The 22,108-nt window shown below is 38.5% G+C and overlaps 4 protein-coding genes across 13 annotated transcripts; 2 read left to right on the top strand and 2 right to left on the bottom strand.

The window, feature by feature from the left end:
• Positions 1-876: 876 nt before the first annotated feature.
• LOC141000798 (patatin-like phospholipase domain-containing protein 2) lies at positions 877-5,834 on the top strand. 2 transcript variants are annotated; one of them, XM_073471653.1, is made up of 9 exons: positions 877-1,235; positions 2,349-2,581; positions 2,727-2,792; positions 3,491-3,700; positions 3,850-3,910; positions 3,990-4,169; positions 4,824-4,944; positions 5,059-5,157; positions 5,487-5,834. In XM_073471653.1, the coding sequence occupies exons 1-9, from the start codon at positions 1,049-1,051 to the stop codon at positions 5,746-5,748; spliced, it is 1,419 nt and encodes a 472-aa protein (XP_073327754.1). In that variant the 5' UTR covers positions 877-1,048; the 3' UTR covers positions 5,749-5,834. The 2 variants fall into 2 exon arrangements, with proteins under 2 accessions (XP_073327754.1, XP_073327755.1); XM_073471654.1 differs by lacking the exon at positions 5,059-5,157.
• A 796-nt stretch (positions 5,835-6,630) lies between these two features.
• tdg.1 (thymine DNA glycosylase, tandem duplicate 1) lies at positions 6,631-13,729 on the bottom strand. 3 transcript variants are annotated; one of them, XM_073471650.1, is made up of 11 exons: positions 13,621-13,729; positions 12,921-12,996; positions 11,594-11,760; positions 10,855-11,174; positions 10,687-10,756; positions 9,737-9,872; positions 9,448-9,530; positions 9,274-9,368; positions 8,796-8,967; positions 8,293-8,445; positions 6,631-7,418 (listed from the first exon to the last, which is right to left on the bottom strand). In XM_073471650.1, the coding sequence occupies exons 2-11, from the start codon at positions 12,977-12,979 to the stop codon at positions 7,291-7,293; spliced, it is 1,383 nt and encodes a 460-aa protein (XP_073327751.1). In that variant the 5' UTR covers positions 12,980-12,996; positions 13,621-13,729; the 3' UTR covers positions 6,631-7,290. The 3 variants fall into 3 exon arrangements, with proteins under 3 accessions (XP_073327751.1, XP_073327752.1, XP_073327750.1); XM_073471651.1 differs by lacking the exon at positions 12,921-12,996 and having other exon boundaries at positions 13,621-13,699; XM_073471649.1 differs by having other exon boundaries at positions 12,921-13,683.
• Positions 13,730-14,855: 1,126 nt separating this feature from the next.
• Positions 14,856-19,566, bottom strand: tdg.2 (thymine DNA glycosylase, tandem duplicate 2). Of its 7 annotated transcripts, none has more exons than XM_073472057.1 (11): positions 19,492-19,566; positions 19,169-19,241; positions 17,942-18,270; positions 17,377-17,576; positions 17,140-17,209; positions 16,835-16,970; positions 16,593-16,675; positions 16,395-16,489; positions 16,140-16,311; positions 15,915-16,035; positions 14,856-15,286 (listed from the first exon to the last, which is right to left on the bottom strand). In XM_073472057.1, the coding sequence occupies exons 1-11, from the start codon at positions 19,496-19,498 to the stop codon at positions 15,172-15,174; spliced, it is 1,401 nt and encodes a 466-aa protein (XP_073328158.1). In that variant the 5' UTR covers positions 19,499-19,566; the 3' UTR covers positions 14,856-15,171. The 7 variants fall into 7 exon arrangements, with proteins under 7 accessions (XP_073328158.1, XP_073328159.1, XP_073328160.1 ...); XM_073472058.1 differs by having other exon boundaries at positions 19,169-19,229; XM_073472059.1 differs by having other exon boundaries at positions 19,169-19,236; positions 19,492-19,549.
• Positions 19,567-20,281: 715 nt separating this feature from the next.
• On the top strand, positions 20,282-21,930 carry uqcc6 (ubiquinol-cytochrome c reductase complex assembly factor 6). The gene is made up of 3 exons (XM_073472306.1): positions 20,282-20,408; positions 20,843-20,969; positions 21,438-21,930. The coding sequence occupies exons 2-3, from the start codon at positions 20,862-20,864 to the stop codon at positions 21,558-21,560; spliced, it is 231 nt and encodes a 76-aa protein (XP_073328407.1). The 5' UTR covers positions 20,282-20,408; positions 20,843-20,861; the 3' UTR covers positions 21,561-21,930.
• Positions 21,931-22,108: the final 178 nt, after the last annotated feature.

The raw sequence follows: 22,108 nt of genomic DNA, 5'->3' as shown, positions 1-22,108 counted from the left end.
CTAATGATATGTAAATGGGATGCATTAAATGTTAATGCAGGTTTAAAGTTAAATGATTACTACTGTGTTTGTTTTTTAAAATTTGAGCACATTTCAGTGTAATAAATAAATTAATAATAAATATAAAACAAAAGATGTACATCAATGTCAGAATTCCCAATCAGTTGACTTTATATCAACACTGGCCTTGTAAAAATCACAGCAGATGGTTTGTTGAGCCACATTCAACCAATGAAATGAAGATATTTCTTAAATACTTTTTTCAAGAAATGCATTTCATATAATTTGATTTACAGATCAAAAACATGTTTGAGTGTGAAGTACTTCTTTAAATAGCCTACTTCAGCTCATCTGAAGCTTTGGGAGCGATGATGGTTGAGCCAGCTAAGTTTTTACTAAATGCTAACCTGATGCAAGCAAAATAGTTAAAATGTTGAGATGCTGAAATATTAACATTGAGTACAGTGTGGACAGAAAAGCAGAATCAGGAGAATTTGTCAGTAGATTTCAGTTTTTCAAAAAGATGAAAAACCAGAACTCCTAATTAGGAAAATAGGTTATAATAAGGTTATAATACGTTTCTATATCTCATAATGATACATTTATTGACTTGTACCAATATTCTGTCATGAATGATGCCCTTTTTCCCCTTTATCTGTTATCACATGTCCAAAAATACAAAAACAAGTTAAGTACAAGTTGAAAAATCACTCTGAGTTTGTTTTGCCCCCTTTGGTCCCCCCTACTTGTGTACACAGTATAGTGCTGGTTATGAAAACCATGTCACATGTCATGCAGCTGGCCCAATGCAGTTTGTGAAGGCACTCATGTTTCTATTTCCTAACATGTGACGTTTGAGCCAAGTAGGTTGTGCAACACCACAGAGAAGGTGCCCATTGAACCTGAGAGAGTATAGCGGAGATAAGACTGTGGTTTACATGTTGATAAAATACTGAAGGGAATCCAAATGCACCAGGTGAACTTTGATAGGTGATTTAAAGGAATACACTATTAGATATGTGGTTTTGAGTTTGAGATCTTAGAGAAGATGTTTAACTGGGACGAGGAGTGGAACATCTCTTTTGCAGGCTGTGGGTTCAGGAGTATTTATTATCTGGGAGCACTGAGCTGTATCCTTCAGGAGGTCCCACAGCTCGTTCATGGAGCCTCTAAAATCTGTGGAGCTTCATCCGGTTGTCTCGTGGCTGCAGCTCTGACAGTCGGGATTCCCATCGGTGAGTTGTATTGTACATTGCAGATTTTTTTTCCGGCTCAAATCATCATGAGATTGGATGGGCACTTACATGAGGACCTTTTTGGCTAAAAACATACTCTTGCTGAGATTTGTCATCTGTCTCATGATGATCAACCAATGCATGTAGGTTACAGTTGTATAACCCCTTACACTACACGATTACATGATAAAATCTGGTATTTTCCTCTCTCTACTATATAAAAATAAAGAAGACCTGATCCTTACTTACCAAATAGATGTTTTATGTTAGGAAATCTGGTATTTTCCTTTCTTGCATGTGTCTAAGATAAACCCTGACCATGACTTTGCAAGTAAATGACTAATATAAGTTATTTCTCAGTGGGTCTCAGTTATTTCTGAGCCCTTCACTGACAGTGTGACAGTATGGATCTAGTTATGATTATATTAAATAAGTGACACCTGATGGAAATTTCCATTGTCTTCCTGTAATAAGTGAAAAAAGCGGCCAGTCAGAAAGGTCAGGTTAGCTCAGTGCAAGTGCTGTTATTGATAGTTGAAGTAAACAATGTACTTGGTGGGTTCATTGACACACACACACACAAACACACACAGTAAATGAGAGCATATTCCAGAGGTCACATGGAGTTTAAAACCAAGGGAGGCCGAATGAGGAAACAAACCTGTCAGTCACTGCCTCTCTACTCTTATCTCATTTACTTACTCATAAACACACCACAAAACAACAACAATTTAAATAAATAACATCACAATTAAAATAAATAAGAGCATATTTACAATATTGATCATGTAACAAATGTAAATCCTAAAGATAAATGATAACAGTGTTTCCAAGTAATTAAGAAACAACAAGCAAAGAACGGTGAGATAGGAAAACTACCATTTGAAACAATACATCAAAGACTTGCCTACTTTTACCCAGAAGACATTTCGCAGCTCACACAGAAGGAGCTCAGTGAGTCTACAATTGAGTCAGGGTACAACTTTTGCATCTTCAATACATAAAAAAAAACAAATGGAAGCATAAAAACAATATCAAAAGATAATTTTATTAAACCAATCCCCCAAGTGCAGCTGTAATTCATGACTGATTTTGTCACATTTTCCTCCTCAGAACAGATATGTGTTGATGTTTTGACGGTGGCAAAAGAGGCCAGAAAGCACACTCTGGGAATTTTCCACCCGAACTTCAGTCTGCTGCGGACAGTGCAGGACGCCCTGCTGGAGAAGCTCCCGGCAGATGCCCACCTTCGGGCCTCTGGAAGGCTCTGCGTTTCCCTCACCAGACTGACTGATGGGAAGAATGTTCTGGTGTCAGAGTTTGACAGCAGAGAGGAGCTCATTCAGGTAGAAAGAAGTAGATAGAGGGACTGAAATACTTTGTAGCCTGGTCTGATTTCATAGCACCTGCATGTACTGGTAGCAGTTCATCAAAATGAGGAGCTGAGGGTCTGATACCTGATGTCTTGTCCTGCATTGTTTGCCTCTGCAGGTTCTCATCTGCAGCTGCTTTTTCCCTGTTTACTGTGGTTTCACCCAACCTTCATACCGTGGAGTGGTAAGTAGATATCCTGTACATTTACTAAGTTGTGTATGTATGTTTAAATAAGGGCTTTAAGGTTTAAATAAGGGCTTTAACTAACAAAGACCACACTGTAGAAAGTCATAATGGAATCTACTATTTCCCTCCTTTTAATTTAACATAAATATATACTATACATTTATTTCAAGTTTTTATTTTCAGAACTATACACAACACAAGTTCTTCAAACTTGAAGTCTTTTGACATGACATGATGAGTTGGATGAATGTACTGTACATTTGAATCAGTCAACTCATTAAATAAACAATCAGGATATGAATACACTTCCCAGCATTTTGAGAGTTAAAACTGTCCGGAGACCCTTCTTTTTTGTAGTTCGAAGAAAATATATGTAACCAAGTTATGTAAACTAAATTTGTGTTGAGTCAACTAGAGCGATCTAAAGAAACTGAATTGTGAAGTTACATAAAGTAAAGATTTTACAGTAAAGAATGATTATTATTATCAAGTCTATATGACCCTATTTGTTTTGCATCATTACAAAATTACCTCAACTTGTTTTCTCAAATACAGTCAACTTAAAATTGTAAGGCACGTTTTTCTTGGTGCATGGAAAAGAGAAAAACATTGAATAGGACAATATTCCAGCAACACTTTTAGAATAATACGATGAGAATGTCATCAACATTCAATACATCTGTTCTTCCTCTCAGCGCTATATGGATGGAGCCCTGAGCAACAACATGCCCCTGTTCGAGCAGAGAAACACCATCACTATGGCCCCGTTCTCAGGTGAGAGCGACATCTGCCCCAGAGAGGGAACATTCAACTTCTTTGAGGTGCACTACGGCAACGTTAGCATCCAGGTCAACACTGGAAATGTGCATCGGGTCTGTACGTCCTTCCTCCCACCAAGACTTGAGGTGGGTACCTGTGCAGGTTCGTTTTACTTTAAAAGTTAAAAAAAAAAAAAAAAATTTAACAGAGAGCTTTCATAGCAATATTCAGTTTAAGAGACAAATTAATCTTGAGTTGCTGCAAAACATTTTTTTTCATCTTTTGTGCGTAACAGAAGCTGGCTGAGATCTGCCACAACGGCTACATGGATGCTCTTCATTTCCTGAGAGATAGAGGTGAGCTCTTCCACCTTTTTCTGGTTCACACCATGAAGTAACAACCAAAACATAGTTAATGGTCAACTGTCTGTGATAGATCTGCTTGGAAAGCAGCATATTCCCCCCAGTTTGGAAATGGAAACGGACACAATCAAACCTTGTTGTGAGCTGGTGGAGTCAAAGAAGACACTGTTGAATGGACAAAACTCTCATCAGGAGGATCATTGTTGGCTGGACCTGAAAGTCATAGAAAACCTCCCACTTAGCTTCAAGAAAGGTAAGGAGGGAAGGTAGGACTGGCTCGTAATCAGCAGGTCACAGGTTTGCAAGTCAAATAAAGAGTTAAGTTACTATAGCTTCAAAAAGGTTAAGCAGAGCAGCAAACTAAACCTCTTTTTTTTATGCTTCAGTGAACGGTACGCTTAAATGTAAGTCCTGGATTTATTGGAAGCTTGTTTCTGGACAAGCATTTGTTCAAAAGCCAGGAGGCAGGATACACAAAGAGGGAATAGGAAAGAGAAGAATTAATCTTTGACTAAAGCACTAAACCACATCATGCACCTATGAAGCTCCTCAGTGGAGGATCATCAGTGGAAATGTATATTTTAGGGGGTATATTCGAGGCTCAAATGAAACATAAAAGTGTGGTAGATGAGACCCAGAAAAAGAAACTCTCACAAATCAACTTAGCTCAAACTTACAGAATAAAAAGTAATTTTGAGATGATTCCTTTTTTTTCTAATTTATAATTATTTAATTGTCTTGATTTGTTTATGTCCTAAGAAAAACATTAATTTGTAAAATATAGAACTAAATTGACTTCCTGTGAACTGAATGTGGTTTCAGCCCAAAAACTAAATCTACCACATGTAAAATAAATAACAGATATTACAGTTGGTGTTATGTCCTACATGTTGTGTGTTTATGTTAGTGCTGTGTGAGGCATGCAGGGACACTCATGATGGCAGCAAGTTTCTTCCATTGAAAGTGGTTATGAATCTGCTGATCCTACTGATGATGCCCATTGAGCTGACCGTCTTACTCATCAAAAGGTAAATAATTCGACCATCAGACCAGAGGGGAAGGGAATGCACTAAAAAACACAACAGTCACTCCAACTACTTTTTAATTTTTTTAAAAAACTTATATAATTTTTCTTTTGACAGCATGATATTGTCAGGCTGTTCAGTGATTTTCAAACAGTTGACGCTGACCGCAGTTTTCTGCAGGCAGACATTGAGCAGCAGACGTGAGGATCTCAAGAGGTTTGAGCACTTGAAAACTCATAATTAGATTTTTTTTAACCCTTAAAGCAACACAATTAAATATTCTGGATAAAGGTAGTTGATTGCTGAGTCTCATACCAAGGTCGTCAAATACTCGTGCTTCGGGTTTGTGGCAAAGGTTGTCCCCAACTTAAAGCATCCATATTTGAAGAACAGGGCATGAGATTTTATCCAGAAATGTACTTAATTAATTCTAATCTCAGTTATTGTTTTGGTAATTATTTGTTATTCTTTATATACACAATTAAATACACTATTTTTAATTATGCTAATTTAAATCTTTGTGCTCTCATCTTTGTGTTATCCAGTGCATCTCCAGAGCAGAGCTGCAGCAGCAGATCCTCTTACTCAGACATCAGAACCCAGACAGGAGGACACAAAAACATTAAAACTTTGACCTCAACAACCACCCCAAATTCCAACAAAACTCTTCACTGCAACAACAACTGTAATCTGCACCTCCTCACCCCTACATCTGGAGGTCCATCCAACTTCCACACCAACAAAACACCTACATGTGGCAAGGTTGCTTTAAACCACCGAAGTAAATCAACTCTTCATCAAACATAAACCAGACAGAAAAAAATAATATTTTATAAATGGTATGTAATATATATCAATTGTGTTGTGCAATAAAGTGGATTTTCTCAATTATACCTTAAAAAAAAAAAAAAAGTACCCTGACCTTAAGGAAATAAGCAAAAAGTGCTGGTGAATGCCCGACATTTTGAACGCATGCGTACAATCACTCCAGAGACTTCGTTTGGTTAAGAGTAGAGTAAGAGTAGCCACAATTATCTGCTAAATGTCCCAGTTTTATCTGGGTTTAATCTGGGTTTTAATGGTGTGGCACTGATGTAGTATTACAAGTTCACAATTTTGTAGTTACAGAAACATTTCCATATGATGATAAAAGTAGTACCTTTAGTAGTATATCATACAAAACCTTGCAAAAATTCAACTGAATTCATATGAAGATTTGAATGTTTTCTACTTTATCTTACAAATATGTGACTTGTCAACTACCTCTGAGTTTGTGGTACATTGCTTGCAGTAACAAGCACCTATGTTGGAGTGTGAGGTATATTTTTAAAGCAGCTCAATTTTAGGACTTTTACAGGGCCAAGGCTCTGGCACTCTGTCACCATGACTCTAAAGTAAAGCAAGTAACATAACTGAAGGGTTGAAAATCAGTCCTGTGAATTTCAAAATTAGTTAGGGATATTGGATTATGTGTTTATATATGTATGTGCATGGATATATGGTCAAATGAAATATGTTGCATTATTTTTGGGGATCAAAAATATTTACAAAATACAAAATAAAAGTCACAGATGAGAATATCCCTAACTAATTTTGAGTAGTATATTTTCAAAGCCACTTATGGTACATACATCTTTGAATCAATGGTGATTCTGTGCTGTATGACACTTACAATTAGCAAGAACGTAATCCAATAATGTAGAAAAAGCATCATCAGGACATTTTAATGGACAATTGTTTCATAAAATTCCTTGTGAATAACATTTTCATAAACATACAAAACATAATTCTAAAATTCCTAAAGCAAAAAAGTGATAATAGCAAAGATTAAAATAAAACCTGTAACATTACATTGAGAGGCTTGTCAGATATTCCTAAGGTGGAATCTCTGACATCCGTGAGTCTGGTTGAGTGATCACATTGGATCGTAATCAGTTCATAGCACCATGAATGTAGAACATTAATGCTAACTAAATCCTCAATTCACTGAGGATCAAGCTTATAAAATAATCATCTAGAAAGTATCTACTGTCAAAACAGTAGATGTGACCGTTTACAGTTACTGCATCACAGTGCAGTATGGTACAGTACAGTACAAAGGCAAAACAAACATTTAAATACATGACCTTCTCCAAGGACAGTCAAGCATCATTGTCAAGTCCCTGATTTCACATATTTAAAAAGACTGCCATGAAGATGATCATACATGTTTACAAGACCACAAAAGAAATAAAAGTGCAGAAAAAATGTTCTGCAAAATCTCTAAAAAGTCCACCAATGTGTGTATATCCCACTTGGACCCTAATAAAAAGGAAAACGATTCAAAACCAGACAAAATAAGTCTTTTCCTCATACGCTGCCTTCTTTTGGACCACCGCTGATGTCTGGGATCTGATCTGCAAAGGATTGGGTCATCCACTGTCCGTCTGGGAGCTGGCCTTCTGCTATTTGTGACGTTGCTGCCTCCTGTGTTTCTTCTGGAGACAGACAACACACAGACTGAAGCTCTCTGCTGAGGATAATCTGACACAACTGATATGAGAATTATTTTCAAGATACTCAATCACTTCAGGAGGACAAATCATTGGCAACATGAAAAGTGTCCATGTTGCTCACACATTTTACTTTCTAGTTGTCTGTTCCTTGTCATGTAATTTACATTCACACGAGACAGCATGTTACTCAGATAAATCAGGTAACACAGGATATTGGTCAATGTGTATCCCCTATATGCAGGATCCGACATTACTGTGTTGATGTTGTTTCTCGAACATCATAATTTATGTGGTTCCAGGACCATCATTGCAAGTGACCAGTAATGCTGTTGTGATGTCATTGCTTTAAGACTTGAGAAAAAGAGCAGAAACATGCGCACATGGGAGTTATCTTATGAGCTATGAGTTATTCTTTCTGAAATGTGGTTAACATTGAGAAAGGGTGTATTTTACCCAACCATCTTTCCCTAAACAAAAGTATTTTTGTTGTCTAAACCTAACTGAGCCACAAAAGAAAACTGAAAAAATATTATGTGAGCTTAGTGTAAAAATAAATCAACAGTATAACAATATGTTCAAAGCTCGGTATGAACCCGAGTGTCTTGACTGGGAGTCCTGTCCGTTAAGGTGCTATTTCTATCCTGTGCACTGATTAGAAACCTGGTTTCACATATACGTTGCTTTAAAAATGTAGCTACTCCAGGAACAGCTGACCAAGAATTCAGAAACTTTCAGAAATATTTAGCTCAACGATGGTCAAAATATGTGTCTGAAAAAAACTCATGCTGCACTCTGATTAGATGAAAAATGGAATACAGTATGCAGAAGCAAACTGTTTCAACTGTGTGTGTGTTACCTCTGTTTTCTACAGATGAGAATGTACAGTGACCGTTGGTCTGGCTCGGGGCCTGCTCTCCTTCAGGTCCTTTCTCTGCATATGCTCCACCGTAGGCATCTTCATAACCAGGATCGTACTGCTCCTCCTTAATCGCCATCCTCTTGGCATCCTCTGTTGATGTAAAAAATAAATAAATAAATAGATAGAAAAGGGAAGATTTACCAAATATGGTCTGACCTAGAATCAGAGATCAAACTAATAGGGCAGGTTTTTAATATCAGGATGCACAGAGTATCAATCCAATGACGCTACTACCCTCAGTGTCTAATTCTTTGTACACTATCATACTGCACTCCAAGTGTAAATGATGATCATTGCTTTATTCATTATTTTATATGTCACAGTGCTGCTTTATAGTTTCAGTTTTAGATAAAAGTTTGCCATGCCACTCAGTGGTTAAATACAGGTTGAATAACTTTGATGCCAGCTAAACCCGTCCATTCATCCATGACTGTGCTTACCCTTGGCCAGTTGCAGGTTGAATGAGTAGTCAATCTCCTCAATCTCAGTCTGTTTTCGGATGCCCTTCAGCTGATCTCTGAGCTCCCTCAGTTTGATGTAGAAGTGCACTTTGTCCTGAGCACGAGGGAACTGAGCACAACGAGCGCTCGATGAAGGCATCAGATACAGAGCCTGTGAAATGGGGAAATGACTGTCAGGTCAATTCTTCAAAGGTAACATCTCATCTCATTTAGCTTTCATTCCTTAAATACAATAAATATTTTAGATATCCTGCAATTTTTGAGAATGCACTACTATCACTTCTTCAGTGGATTATGACTAGAATCAAGTAGTGGTCTGATCTATTAATTTTAGTGTCTGGGGTCAGCCAAAAATGTAGAAAATCAATCCTTTTTGAGAAGCCAATTTGGAAAATGAGGCTAACTTTCATGAATATTTGAGGATCTTTTATGGAGCTTAAAGCAGTTGGGTACTCACCACGTCACACTCGGGGATCTTGTGTGGCTGCAAACCAAAGTCAAGTTTCTTTGGTTTTTTACCAAACATTTCTCTGCAGAACATTTCATAAATACCTTGGGGGGGAAAAACAGAAATATTAGTTGAATTCTCGCAGATATGTTACTGTAACCATTGCTATGTAGCAGTGCTTACATTTTCCATTGAAAACAGCAATAAGAGGTCTGAATTTCTTCAACTTCTCGACGAGAATTTTGCCTCCTTCGCGCAACTCTTTACTGTTGAGATGAAAACAAAAGAAAACGTTTAAAATACAGACTTATGACAAACTTCTAATCTCAACCATTATGATTCCTGTTTGCTCATCTAACGTCAGCACAACTCAGATTGACCCCTTTGCCCTAAATATAGATTTTTCTGGCTCTAGTAACATCAAACATGATGGTTAGCAATCAGATCAAAATCCATCAGTATATAAACCTACCTTGACAGGTCTTTGCTCCCTGGTGTCGCCCTGGCCACCATGTTGGTAAAGCCCATTTTGTACTTTGTAGGTAAGGTGGTGTCATGCATGTGGTTTAGCTGCTCCTCAGTAAATCCAGACAGAAACAGGCACTTCCCTGAATTAAAAACATTAGCCATCATTAATCTCCTTGGCTAACAAAAAGGATGTATTTTTATGGTGTCACAGCATTCTGCTTAATCTTAATTTCTCTTTTCTTTTCATCTGAAGGTCTGAATCTTTAAGGAATAGTTTACTCTAGAACGAAATTCAGAAATTATCGAATCACCCTCATGCTGATGAGCAATCCGGTGTAGTTTTTTATTCCTCAAAGTGCAGCTGGAGACCAGGGGGGTACTGTCCTGCAGCAAAAATCCATATAACGGGCGTCAATGGTGCCCGAGACGAAAAAGTCCATAAAACTACACAAAAACTTTGTAATATTCCATGATCGTGACTGTATAGTGACTGTTTAGGCTATAAAAATGTACTAAATGACGTTGTTTCAAGTAAACTATGGATGTCGCCACTTCAGGACACTTGGATTGCAGCAGACAAGCAGTATGGAGGAATATTACAAAGTTTTTGTGTAGTTTTATGGACCTTTTCGTCTCGGACACCATTTACGCCCGTTATATAGGTTTTTGCTGCGGGACAGTATCCCCGCGGGTCTCCAGCTGCACTTTGAGGAATAAAAAACTACACCGGACTTCTCATCAGCATGAGGGTGAGTCGATAATTACTGAATTTCGTTCTCGAGTGAACTATTCCTTTAAACTCCTTATAAACCTACTACAGGATCACGCTCTTTATGTACTTCTTAAGACCTTTGGACAATCAAAACTATTTTCCATCCTCTGATCATTTTTGCAGACCAGCACAGGAACCATTTTCTACCATTAACTAAAAATGATTCTTGTCACAAAACTTACAAAAATGATTTCCAGGACCTGGAAACCACCGTCCAATGTAAGCTGCCATCAATCCTGGATTGATACCAATCTGAAAGCAAAACAGCACATGTTTTTGAAGCTTACAAAATCAAATTCATTCCAAATAGCACAGTGCTTGGTTCCACTGTAAAAACAGATGATCCTTACAATGACATAGTCCAGGTTGTAATCCAGCAGGTCTGGTAAAGTTTTCTTCATGACTTCCTCCTCTGACATCCCCTTGAAGCGGTCAATTTTCCTTTTCACCTTCTTGAAGCTCTCATCAATCTTCTCTTGCTTGCCGTCTGCTTGAGCCTCAGCGGCCTTCTTGGGCTTTGGACCTGGTTTAGCTTTAGGTGCATTTGGGTCTTTAGGTGGCTTCGGTGGCTTCGGTGCCTTCGGTGCCTTTGGTGCCTTGGGGACTTTTGGAGGTTTTGGTTCCTTGGGTTCCTTGGGCTGAGCTGCTCTGCCTCTCTTTTTGGCTGGGGCTACAAGAAAAGTTCAGAGGTGACATCAAAAGGAAGAAATGTCTGAACCTTGCACTTTGTTGAACTGTTGTCAGGCTGCATACTGTAGATTTCTTACTTCATATCACTACATTTAACTTTTGTCGTGTCTCGAAGTATATAAAACTTCAATGCAAACCACAATAGTACACAAAGTAATTTCAAAAAGCCAAATATATTTGACAACACTGTTACCAACTTCCAAAATGCTTCCTCGCAAGCATGGTAATGCAATGCAGTATTACAAAGAAAGCCCTTATCATTTAAGTATTATTGTGCAGAGCTAATGTTGGCACACATTTTATGACAAATTAGAAAATGTGGGACATGACCCAAAACCAGCTGATCTGGTAAATATAACATATCTTTGAGGATATTTTATTTAAAAGGCATCTTAGTACGTTTTGCCAGGTTGGCAGGTTGCTGCTGATCCATCATGGGCTCTGGATTAGCCATGTGTGCCATGGCTGTCTCTCCTGCCTCCCCCTGTGGGTAGTGAAACTGATGGTCTGGGTTGAAGCCTGAATATTGAGCCTGGAGAGCTTGAAACTGCTGTGCAGACTGAACCCTGTGGTGGAAGAATAATTTTAAAAGAAAGGGGGAGAAAATTAATACAACAAGCAAAAGGGTCGTGGGATGTGCTGCCGGGTTAAAGCTGAGTTAGACCAGTGCGTTGTGTAGCCTATGTGCCGTTTGGTTTGGTTATTTTCTGCATTTGATATGTTACCCAGTGATGATAAATAAACACAACTGAGGCATTTTCTCTTACAATTGTTAATCAAAGTCAGTTAATCCTCACAAAACGATCCTTTATGAGAACTTAAAGGTCCAGTATGTAGGATTTAGTGGCATCTAGCAATTGATGGCTGATTGAAACCAACTGAACACCCCTCATTTCACCCTCCACTACGATTGCTATTAAGAAAGTAAAAAGCCCTCTCGATAGCCAGGGTTTGTTTTGTCCATTCTGACCTACTTTATAAACAAACATGACAGAGCAACATGGTGAACTCGGTAGAAGAGGACCTGCCCGTCTGTAGATATAAAAGGCTCTAAGGTAACAAAAACAAAACGATTCGGAGTTTCAGGTGATTATACACTAATGAAAACATTATGCATGTTATAATTCACTGCAGCCAATATTATATTCTACTTCAGCGCCTAAATCTGTTGAGTTGAAAGTGTTTTTAGAGAGGTGTTAGTGGAGCATGATGTCGATGAGTGTGAACTAAATACTAGAAACACATCTTGTATAACTCAACATTTTATTTATTATATAATTGTATATCACTTCTGAAAATGTGGAATCTGAGTATGTCTATGCCAGCAGCAGACTGATCTGTATATTTTCCTACTTATTTTCACAGCACTTAGAAAACCCAGTTCCCAGTCAATGATGGTTAGTGAATCAACAAAGACTGTAACGAAGCACCACATCATATTAAAAGGAAAAGATCACAGACATTTCCCCAATATGATGTTTACTTTGTTCTTTTTGTATCAAACCACAGTAATATAAAAAATGATCAGTGAAAATTATCAATCGTGGTGCACAAAACCAATTATTGTCTTCATAACATATTATGAAGACAATGTTAAAACAAAAGCCAATAAAGGGCAGGTGGGCACACATGCTTTCATTTCATTTTCATCACACTTTGCCATTCAGAGGTTTGCTGGTATGATCAGACTCCCACATGGCCACATTGGGGTGAGGAGAAGACTCACCACTGATGAAGGTACTCCGGGGAGACAACAGGGTATGATCCATTCTGCTTTTCGTCCATCTTTTGGGTGGTTTTGACTTTATTAAATAAATCAGTAGGGATGTTGAGGATACATAGCTTGATAATGTACATGAAGTTAAGTATATAAAAGAGTCTGGCAGTGTGTGAAACTGAATGCATGTGCCAGGGCATTGTAAACAAACTGTAGAGTTAACAACAAAAGATAAACCATAACATAAACAATAACAAAGGATAACTTAAATGGTGATTACACATTAAAACACTTTTATACGAGTTCAACAGCAGATATCCCAAACCCCAAATCATGCGGCTACACATCCCCACCTGCTACAATGCTTCCCCCTTCTTCCATGGCTATGCTACCTCACAAGCTAACGTTAAACCCCAATGAAAAACAACTCTCAGTGTGCCATTTTAAAACAGGTTTAACATACAAAGTCGGTGGGCAAAAGGGACGCGGTTATAGCTATCTAATTTCAATAACAGAGTTTACGTTTTCCATGTAAAAGCCTGAATGGCGACGTTAACAGCAATTCAGCAGCAGTGCCACAACCGCAGCTAATGTTAGCCAACAGCTAGCTGTTCGGCTAATGTAGCATGGATGAATGGTTTCGCGTCCACTGAGATTCCTCGCAAATAAATTGTACACAATTTACCAGTATTGAAAAACTTATACGAACCTGGTGTGGGTAAGGTTTAAAATAGTTTCTTCTGTACAGATAACTGTTTATTTTCCATCTACCCCGGTCTTCTATTCACAACATATTAGGTGCAACACAGGCAACAAAGAAATGACAGCACTGCCGGTCAACTTTGACACCGGAAGATCTCAAGTCTAAGACGTAGGGGTGTGAGAAGAAAAAGATCTTTGAGTGGAAACAAGAAAAATGACTCTAAGGAGCATATTTTAGACTATTGAGTATTAAATCTCATAATTTTAATAAAAGCGTCTGAGCATGGTGTTTACGAATACTGCACGATAAAATTGAAAACGAACAAAATGGTGCGCATCCGTTTTAGCATTGGTATGAGCTGCTCGACTTTTAAACTCCCTGAGCTTTCTTCCTATTGGCTGATAGTCTGTGGTTTTTAAATGGACATGTTTGCAGTTTGATCCAGTTTTTAAGTATTTTGAGTATTGTTTATTTTAATTTGGCAAGTGAAGTCGCGACTGCCATCATTCCCACTATGCTTTTAAAGCAGAATTAATTCAAATGAAAATAATAAAACCACCTCTCTACTGAAGGCCTTTGTTCCGAATTTTAAAGGTTTCAGTGAGGCAATTTTATTGACATGTAATTATTTCTTCCTCGTCAATTACAAGCATGGTACAAACTGGAGGTTGTGCAAAAGAAGTCAGTGCAACCTGATAAAACATCATTGGTGTGCTTTTGATTTCTTCACAGCAGAGAATATGAAGGCATATTACCGTGCTGCAAGATACCCATTTTTGAAATTGATTTACTTTTGTTTTTAAAGACCTAAATAATTTTCACAGTCCAGTGAAAAGCAGATTGACACCATGTACAATTGCATCCAAATAATACATATGTATTCAACAAAGTATTTGCCTTGTGTGTATTCTAGCCAGAAATGTGTAAAGTGGAATTATTTCTAAAATCATTATAACGGTCTTTGTGATTTTTACGTCTGTTTTTTTATTTGTAGTCGTTCAAATATTAGTGTTTGTCTGAACCTATACACTTAATTTAAATTATGCATCAATGTATTGACTACAGGGCTACTGGGAAGAACAATAAGCAAGTGAATCATCAAAATATCTGAATGTTGCTTCCTTTGTCATAGAGCTTTCCACTCAAGTAGGTGTGTTCTGATGGCGTGCTTGTGTTTCCTTACATTGTAGGTTATATATTACAGCTTCACATGAATGACATAAACAATGAGACAATAAATGTCAGCTTTAGAAGAGATTTAATAACTCTGTAATTAGAATTAATTACATCAGAAATCCCAGTACAATTACCTATTTATGCAGCTGATAAATCATAAAAAGTCATTCTTTTAAAATACAAAAAATAAGTCACTGAACACACGTACCATACAAAATGCAATAAATAGTGATAAAAAATGACAACAAAACATGCACAGTCTGTTTGAGTTAGAAAATGTAACCGTTGAGGGCACTTTCTCCCTTGTGTGTCACACTGCGATGCCTCAGGAGACTGTGTGACTCCTTTTGTCTTGTGGTGTCATCAGAAGGTTTCGTAACCTCATTGATGCATCATGCTACTAGTACAGCTGATATCTGGTATCTGTTGAGTGAACATCTCCGGCTGCAGTGACTCCATGTCATGTTGTTCGCTGACTGGCCAACAATGTCCATTTCTGCAAGATAGCACAATAAAAGATGATATGTGCTGCTTACAGAACTTTACTTTATATTTAACATCCATGTTTACTAGCATCAGTCTTCTTCTTTCCTGCCTTTACCACTGCATTGCTGCAGATCTTGGCATGCTACTGCCAACTGTAGATTGGTGTAATAGTGTTAAACCATTGGCAGGAATGTGTATAAGGCCAACAACGTGCACATGCATGTTTTGTCCTTGTGCATGTGCATGGAAGACAAACTCATAAACGGCTTCACAGTGATACTAGAGGTCAATAACTCCACAGGTTTCCTTGAACATTAATGGCAACAGCTTTTTCACACAATGACATAATCTCAAAGATTGACAAATCCATTCTTACTTCAAGGGTGGTTTAGGTCATTGTTTCACTTCATGTCAGTATTGTATGAAAATCAACTCAGACTTCTAAATTGCTCTTGATAGGTAATCAGTCACAGTGGTTTGGAGTCATTATTTACAGTTACATTATATGCAGCTTAAACTCATGAGTGTTTATTCTTTTATGAATACAATGATTCGATCCAGTTCCAGCTACATTTAATTAGAACTACATGGTAACTACACTACCTGTGTGCTACCGCAGACAGCCCTGTTTTTTTCACCTCTCCTCCTTCTTTAGTTGGGTTGTGTTGCTGCTTTGCCTTGCGTTGTCATGCAGGCCGCTACAGCTTTCATACTCTGGATCCACCTGCTCTTCTTTGATTGCAATCCTCTTTGCATCCTCTGCAGAGCAAATGCAACATGAGGGAGTTAGATCTTCATGTAAGACATTAATATATCTGTAAAAATGACAAAGATGTACCCTGCCCGATAATTTTTCCGTTTACCTTTAGCTAGCTGCAGATCGAATGAATACTTTGTCTCTTCAACCTCCTGGCCTGGTGCCAGGCCTTTCATCTCGTCTCTCAGTTCCTTCAGCTTGATGTAGAAATGTACCTTATCCTGTGCACGGGGGAACTGGGCACAGCGAGGGCTTGATGAGGGCATCAAGTAGCAGACCTAGGTGAAAGGAAATATGCTATGAGGAATGTTTGTATTGTTGGGTTTATTTTAAGAATGATCCAGGTACTGTTTCAACATACCGTCTCAGTTTCTGGGATTTTGTAGGGCTGCAGACCAAACTCAAGATTCTTTGCCTTCACACCAAAGGTTTCTTTGCAGAAGATTTCATAAATACCTGCCAAAATAAACAAATGTCAATACACTGTTTCCCAGTGGCTTTATGAATATGCCATCTTAAACACTTAAGGTACAGAAAAGTAGTGTTTCAATCATTTTACCTTTTCCATTAAAAGCTGCTATTAATGGTTTGTATTTCTGCAGCTTTTCAAGTAACTGTCGACCTCCTTCACGAATCTCCTTACTGGGACAAAAACATAAAACCGGAAAAATATCGTCAGTGTTTGTTTTAAGGTGAAAGTTACTCACTGTCATCTTAGTATCTTCAGTCTCAGTCTACTGTAGCACTAGCTCTGAATCATTCTGTATAAAAAGGATAGATCAATGTGTTTTTATAATTCACCTGGAAAGATCTTTGCTGCCAGGTGTGGTCCTCTCTACCATGTTGGTGAAGCCGATGCTGTAATTCTCTGGCAGGTTCTGGTCATGCATGTAGTTGAGCTGCTCGTCAGTTAGACCAGAAAGAAACAGACATTTCCCTGGATAGAAAAGAAGAGTTTAAAGTTTAACTATGCAAGTGCCTATTGAGACATAAGAAATACATCTCACAACACTGGACCCTGATGTTTTTTTAATGGGTTACAGAATATTCTAGTTACTGCAGATGCACTGAATCTTAATCAGTAAGAAAATTTAATTTCAACCTACAGAAATGGTTTCCTGGGTTTGGGTAATGGTGTCCTTTGAAGGCTGACAATAGTCCTGGGTTAATTCCAATCTGAGGAGAAAAATGAATGTGTTACCATGGCAACAGACCTAAAAATGACAGCTTTTTGTGTCTGAATACACTGTGTCGGATTTTTTTTGTACAATAGCCACAAAAAACACCACTTCACTACTAATTCAAATAAACAGATATATGAATTCTTCCAGTTAATAACTCACTATCAAAATGTCAAGATTGTAGGTAATAACGTCTGGCAGGGTTTTGGCCATAACCTCAGCCACTGACATTCCATTGAAGCGGTTGAGAGCCCTCTTGGCTTTTTTGGCGGCCTCAACCTCATCGTCCTCCTCCTGCGTCTTGCCCTCCTCCGCCTGCTGTTTTGGAGGCCGACCTCTCTTTTTCTTCACTGGCGTCACAACTACAATAAAGAGAAGGAATGTTTTGAGGTATGACAGTGATTGTTAAAAAGACAAAGACACCTGAATTCACAAGAAAAGTCACATTCAAGGGAGAAAATACAGTGGACAATGATGTAGACAGGGGTTGGTTAAGAAACAGCACAAGCCACTGAGAGAATTTTGACCTTTGTCCTTTAACTGCAAGACTGAGTCCCCAAATCATTCCAGAGAATCAATGACAACCACTATTTGCCAGCAAAATGTAGCTTAAGCTGGCAGATGGACTACTACTAAAAGTAGAAGATATTTTAATCTATCAGATGTGACAAAATAAAATGTTTGGGATGTGGGTCAGAATTACGCTGATCAATAATCTCCTCCGTACCTTGAGGTGGACCAGCAGGCTGAGGTTGGTGTTGAACACTCGTCTCCTGCTGCTGTACTGTATGTTGATGCTGGGGGTGGTGCAGGTGTGCAGGATGCTGCTGCTCTCTGTAGTTCTGCTGGTAGGCTGGCTGCTGGTAAGCCGGGTCCTGGTAGTGGTTTGGGGCTTGGGGGTAGTTCTGATTAAAAGGTTCTTGGTAAAGAGGCTGCTCCCGGTGCACAGACAGCTCAGCCATGACAGGCTCATCTCTGGGACCTTCTGTGTAATGGCCCATGTTGTGATAGGGCATCCCATACTGCGCCTCGGGGTGCTGCTGGCTGGACTGGTACCTAGAATAGAAGAGAAGAGGAAGAAGACGAAGGTTAAAGAGAAATGGGAGAGGAAGGTTATCAGAAGAAGAAAAAAGAAGATCCGGAGACGGCAAGAGAAGACAAATTATGTCTGGTGTTCAATGGGGTGCGTGAACAGGAGGGTGAGGCAAACTTACAAGACACGATACTTACAAACATATAATACATGCGTTGATATACACCTGTTTGTATTCTCTGCATTTAATTCATTGCATCAGTGTGTATGCCAACCTATGGTCCCTTGCTTTTATTGTGCCTATCTGATTAGTTTTGAGCACATAACCTTGTCTTTTAACACCAACTTTGACGTGCGTTTAGATAAGGCTGACCAGAATGGAATGAAGATGTACAAACAATTGGTAGGGCTTGCAAGAAAATTGTGACTGTGGTTAATATGAAGTCAACTACAGGTCAAAGAAGTGAAGAGTTCCTTTTCAGGCAGCATCCAGAAAGAGAGTAAGACCCAGGTGTATTTATAAAGCCTGTAGCAAGTGATGGTGTAATAACCACTGGATAATGTAGTAACATGTCAAAATTTTAATACATTTTCTCTTAGACTTGTCAAACTAGCTACAGAATACATTAAACTGACATTTACTGCATCTATTGTTTCATACCTGGACTATAACCCTGTTTGTGTAAGTTATTAGTCCTGCATTGTTATTGAGAGCATAGTTTTTACATTTTGACAGGTTATTATCCTTAATAATTACTATCACTTGCTAAAAGCCTAAATATAAAGTACATACATATGCATGATATCGTGTGTCAAATGCTATTTATCTTTCTCCATCTCATGCATGAAAATGAAGACGTAGAGAGGGAAATAACATGAGAAGTTTTCCAGGACCTGCAGCCACCTCCAGCACCAACTCACCACTGCTGAAAATAATCCGTAGGAACCGTCAGTGATGTATACTGGTTTTCTTCCATCTTAACTGTTGACTTATCTAAATAAATTAACATTCATTCTTCTGACAGATGCATTAATACACACTGGAGACATGAGCTGTGTGAGGATTAAGTTATAGCACAGAGGGACATTGTTCGGCACAAAGAAGACGGACGGACGCTGCTACAGGAAGCTGGAAGCTTTAGCTAACAGTAAGCTAACAACATTACGCGGTCCAACAGCTATCTTAAAACCACCAGTGACCTCTACATTAACGAAAAAAAAGGTAAATGAGAAAGCTAACGTACCTGTCATACATTTTGTTCTTTAGTTTTCAATTAAATAGACGGGGGGCTGGGAATGCTCCCAAAACAAAGACCATTTAAACGCTCAACATCCCGTTTAGCTCCGGTTGACTGAAGGCTTAACGCCACCTTTTGGTTAGGAGGTGTACTGCACGGGTCAGACTGAAATACAAAACTATACTTTTACAACCAGTGAGGGATAGTTAATGAGTAAAACCGCACAGGTAATTTATTCATTTTTAACATTATAAAATACACACAGGATTGAAGTTTATGGTCCACGAATTGCATGAGTTCGCACAAGCTGCCACTAGAGGGCGACGTGTCTCGTCTGTGAGGAAGCGCCAACACGAATTGTCGCTGCAGAAGAACGTAACAGCAAAGATGGTGTGTTTTTCGAAAGAACGCGTCACTCAGTAGTAAAAACAGGACCCCCCAAAATACACACAAAGTCCATTTTTAAACGTCCGGATTATCCAGTGCGCTTTCCCCCCAGAACTTTACCGATGTACCTGTTTCAAATTGGTACAACAATGTAAACGTTGAAATACATAGTACAACACGATGCGTATGGCTTGCGAGTTTAGCCGTTCAAAGAAAACCCTAATTTAAACTGGATCTTCGGTCACCAAGTAGACTGAAATCTGAAATCTAAATCTGGAATAAACTAATCCAATCCACGTCAACCAATCAGTTCACATAAGTGGAGCCCACAGGCGCTCAAACAGGCGACGGGAGACGGAATATTCTTGGTATCAGTAAATAGGGTCAGGGTGAGACCTCTTTCTCTTTGAAATTGTCTTCGTGTTAGCTAAACAGCATGACCTGCCTGTGTCCCAATGACAGACAGTTGGGTTTAAAATGGTGAAAATTAGCTTCACATTGCGGCCATTTAATTAATTTGCGGCGTATTAAACAAGGTAAGTCTTACTAGCATTTATGGCTATTGCTCTGTCAGCATTTTCTGTTTTTTAAACTTCTAGCCTCGCTAACTGTTACATCAGGGCTAGCAAACATTGACAGTAGCTAACATGTAACTGGGTTTACTGTGCAGCTGGACAGCAATCATATAATGTTACAGTATATGTGTGATATGTGAAATGCACACTAATGCTGATGCATACTCATAGTAGCTGTATATATAGGATCTCAGTATGCAGTGTGATTATGATACTGTCCAGTTAAATGATGTGGCCCAGATTATGAGGCATACAATTTAACAGACAATAACACTTTTTATCCAGAAAGAAATTATTGACTTGGCCTCAAAATGAAAAGAAGAGCAGACAAAGATTAGATGCTAGCTTTTGTCACATAGTTTTGATTTGTTTTCTCTCCCTATCTTTTTTTCCAGGTTTAGGAAGTCTGTCAAGATGCCAGCTGGTGTGTCCTGGCCTCGGTACCTGAGGATGTTTGCTGCCAGTGTACTGGCTATGTTTGCAGGAGCACAGGCCGTCCACCAGTACTACCTACCTGATCTGGTGAGGGTTTTCTGTGGATGAAATCATTAAACAAGGTTGCAAAGTGTTGGAATGCCATGAAATTGTGATGATGATTGTTATCAGGTTTTTGAAAGGTTTTGAAAATGTAAAAAAACTCTGCTACCAATGCTGTACAAACAACTGGCTATCACAGTGTAGTACTATTGTGATTACATTGTATAGTTGTTATATAGCCTAAGTATTCTTCAATTATATATCAACTCATACTATACTTTATTTCTTTAGTATTTTCCAATGTCATCAATGATGGGCATTTTCTTATATACATTCTGATTCTGATTCTGATTCTGATACATCTAGCACTGCTTGGTCAGAATCGGCTCCAAAAAACTCAACAGTTTACCAGTTACGCATGGGAATGGAGAAAAAAACACAAGACCACCCAATCAAACAGGCTCAGTCTTTCCCTATGTGTTTAACAGTGTTTGCTGTTGTTTTACTTTTCAGAGTATACCAGAGATCCCACCGAAGCCTGGGGAGCTCCAGACAGAACTGCGGGGCTACAAAGTCAGAGAAGAAGCTGCTGCTGTTGCTTTGGAGCAACTTAAAGCACAACAAAAGGTGGACTGATCGACACATCCTCTGTGAGTGATGGACAAAAAGCTAGAAGCTACCACATGCCGGGGAGTAAAATCATTTCTGGGACATCTTCAAATGGACATTTTCTTTGTTTGATGTTTTCTTCTAATGGAAGAAGGTAAAGTGGAATAAAGTGCTGCACTGTTGGAGTCTGGCTGCTCGAGATGAGGATCATATCTCTATCAAGCTCATTTGGTTATACAACTATTTGCATCTGTCTGCTAATACAGGATAAACATCTCTTACTGTTTTTCAATGTGTTTGCATTTTTTGACCTGTGTAAGAGAGTAAGAAAATGCTTCATGAATACGCAGTAACTGCTATCAGACACAATAAATTTTAAATAAAAATATCAAAGTAAGCCTTTGTCACTAGTAAATGTGAGCGCTGCATATGGAAACACTTACAAGCTTTCAAAATGAATCCTCAGCAATTTTGATTGGCTTATTGATTGATCTAGTTCAAATCACTTATCAAGCAAGAATACCAAAGTGTTTCCAGTCTCTAAAATGAGAAGATTTTATGCTGTTCCCTGTGTT

Source organism: Pagrus major, chromosome 8 (assembly GCF_040436345.1).
Source record: "Pagrus major chromosome 8, Pma_NU_1.0".
Classification (NCBI taxonomy): Eukaryota; Metazoa; Chordata; class Actinopteri; order Spariformes; family Sparidae; genus Pagrus; species Pagrus major.
The sequence above is the reverse complement of the archived record's forward strand: the minus strand, read 5'-3'. Positions and strand labels throughout refer to the sequence as shown.

Coding starts and splice junctions, on each gene's coding strand:
- LOC141000798 (XM_073471653.1), top strand. CDS start 1,049: ATGTTTAACTGGGACGAGGAGTGGAACATCTCTTTTGCAGGCTGTGGG. Junction 3,701..3,849: donor TCCTCCCACCAAGACTTGAG/GTGGGTACCTGT, acceptor TGTGCGTAACAG/AAGCTGGCTGAGATCTGCCA. Junction 4,945..5,058: donor ACCGTCTTACTCATCAAAAG/GTAAATAATTCG, acceptor TTCTTTTGACAG/CATGATATTGTCAGGCTGTT.
- tdg.1 (XM_073471649.1), bottom strand. CDS start 13,111: ATGCCCTGGCACATGCATTCAGTTTCACACACTGCCAGACTCTTTTAT. Junction 10,757..10,854: donor ACAACCTGGACTATGTCATT/GTAAGGATCATC, acceptor TTTTGCTTTCAG/ATTGGTATCAATCCAGGATT. Junction 9,531..9,736: donor GGGAGCAAAGACCTGTCAAG/GTAGGTTTATAT, acceptor TCATCTCAACAG/TAAAGAGTTGCGCGAAGGAG.
- tdg.2 (XM_073472056.1), bottom strand. CDS start 19,257: ATGTTAATTTATTTAGATAAGTCAACAGTTAAGATGGAAGAAAACCAG. Junction 18,271..19,168: donor ACGGATTATTTTCAGCAGTG/GTGAGTTGGTGC, acceptor CTTCTATTCTAG/GTACCAGTCCAGCCAGCAGC. Junction 15,287..15,914: donor CAACTAAAGAAGGAGGAGAG/GTGAAAAAAACA, acceptor GCTATCTTGCAG/AAATGGACATTGTTGGCCAG.
- uqcc6 (XM_073472306.1), top strand. CDS start 20,862: ATGCCAGCTGGTGTGTCCTGGCCTCGGTACCTGAGGATGTTTGCTGCC. Junction 20,970..21,437: donor AGTACTACCTACCTGATCTG/GTGAGGGTTTTC, acceptor TTTACTTTTCAG/AGTATACCAGAGATCCCACC.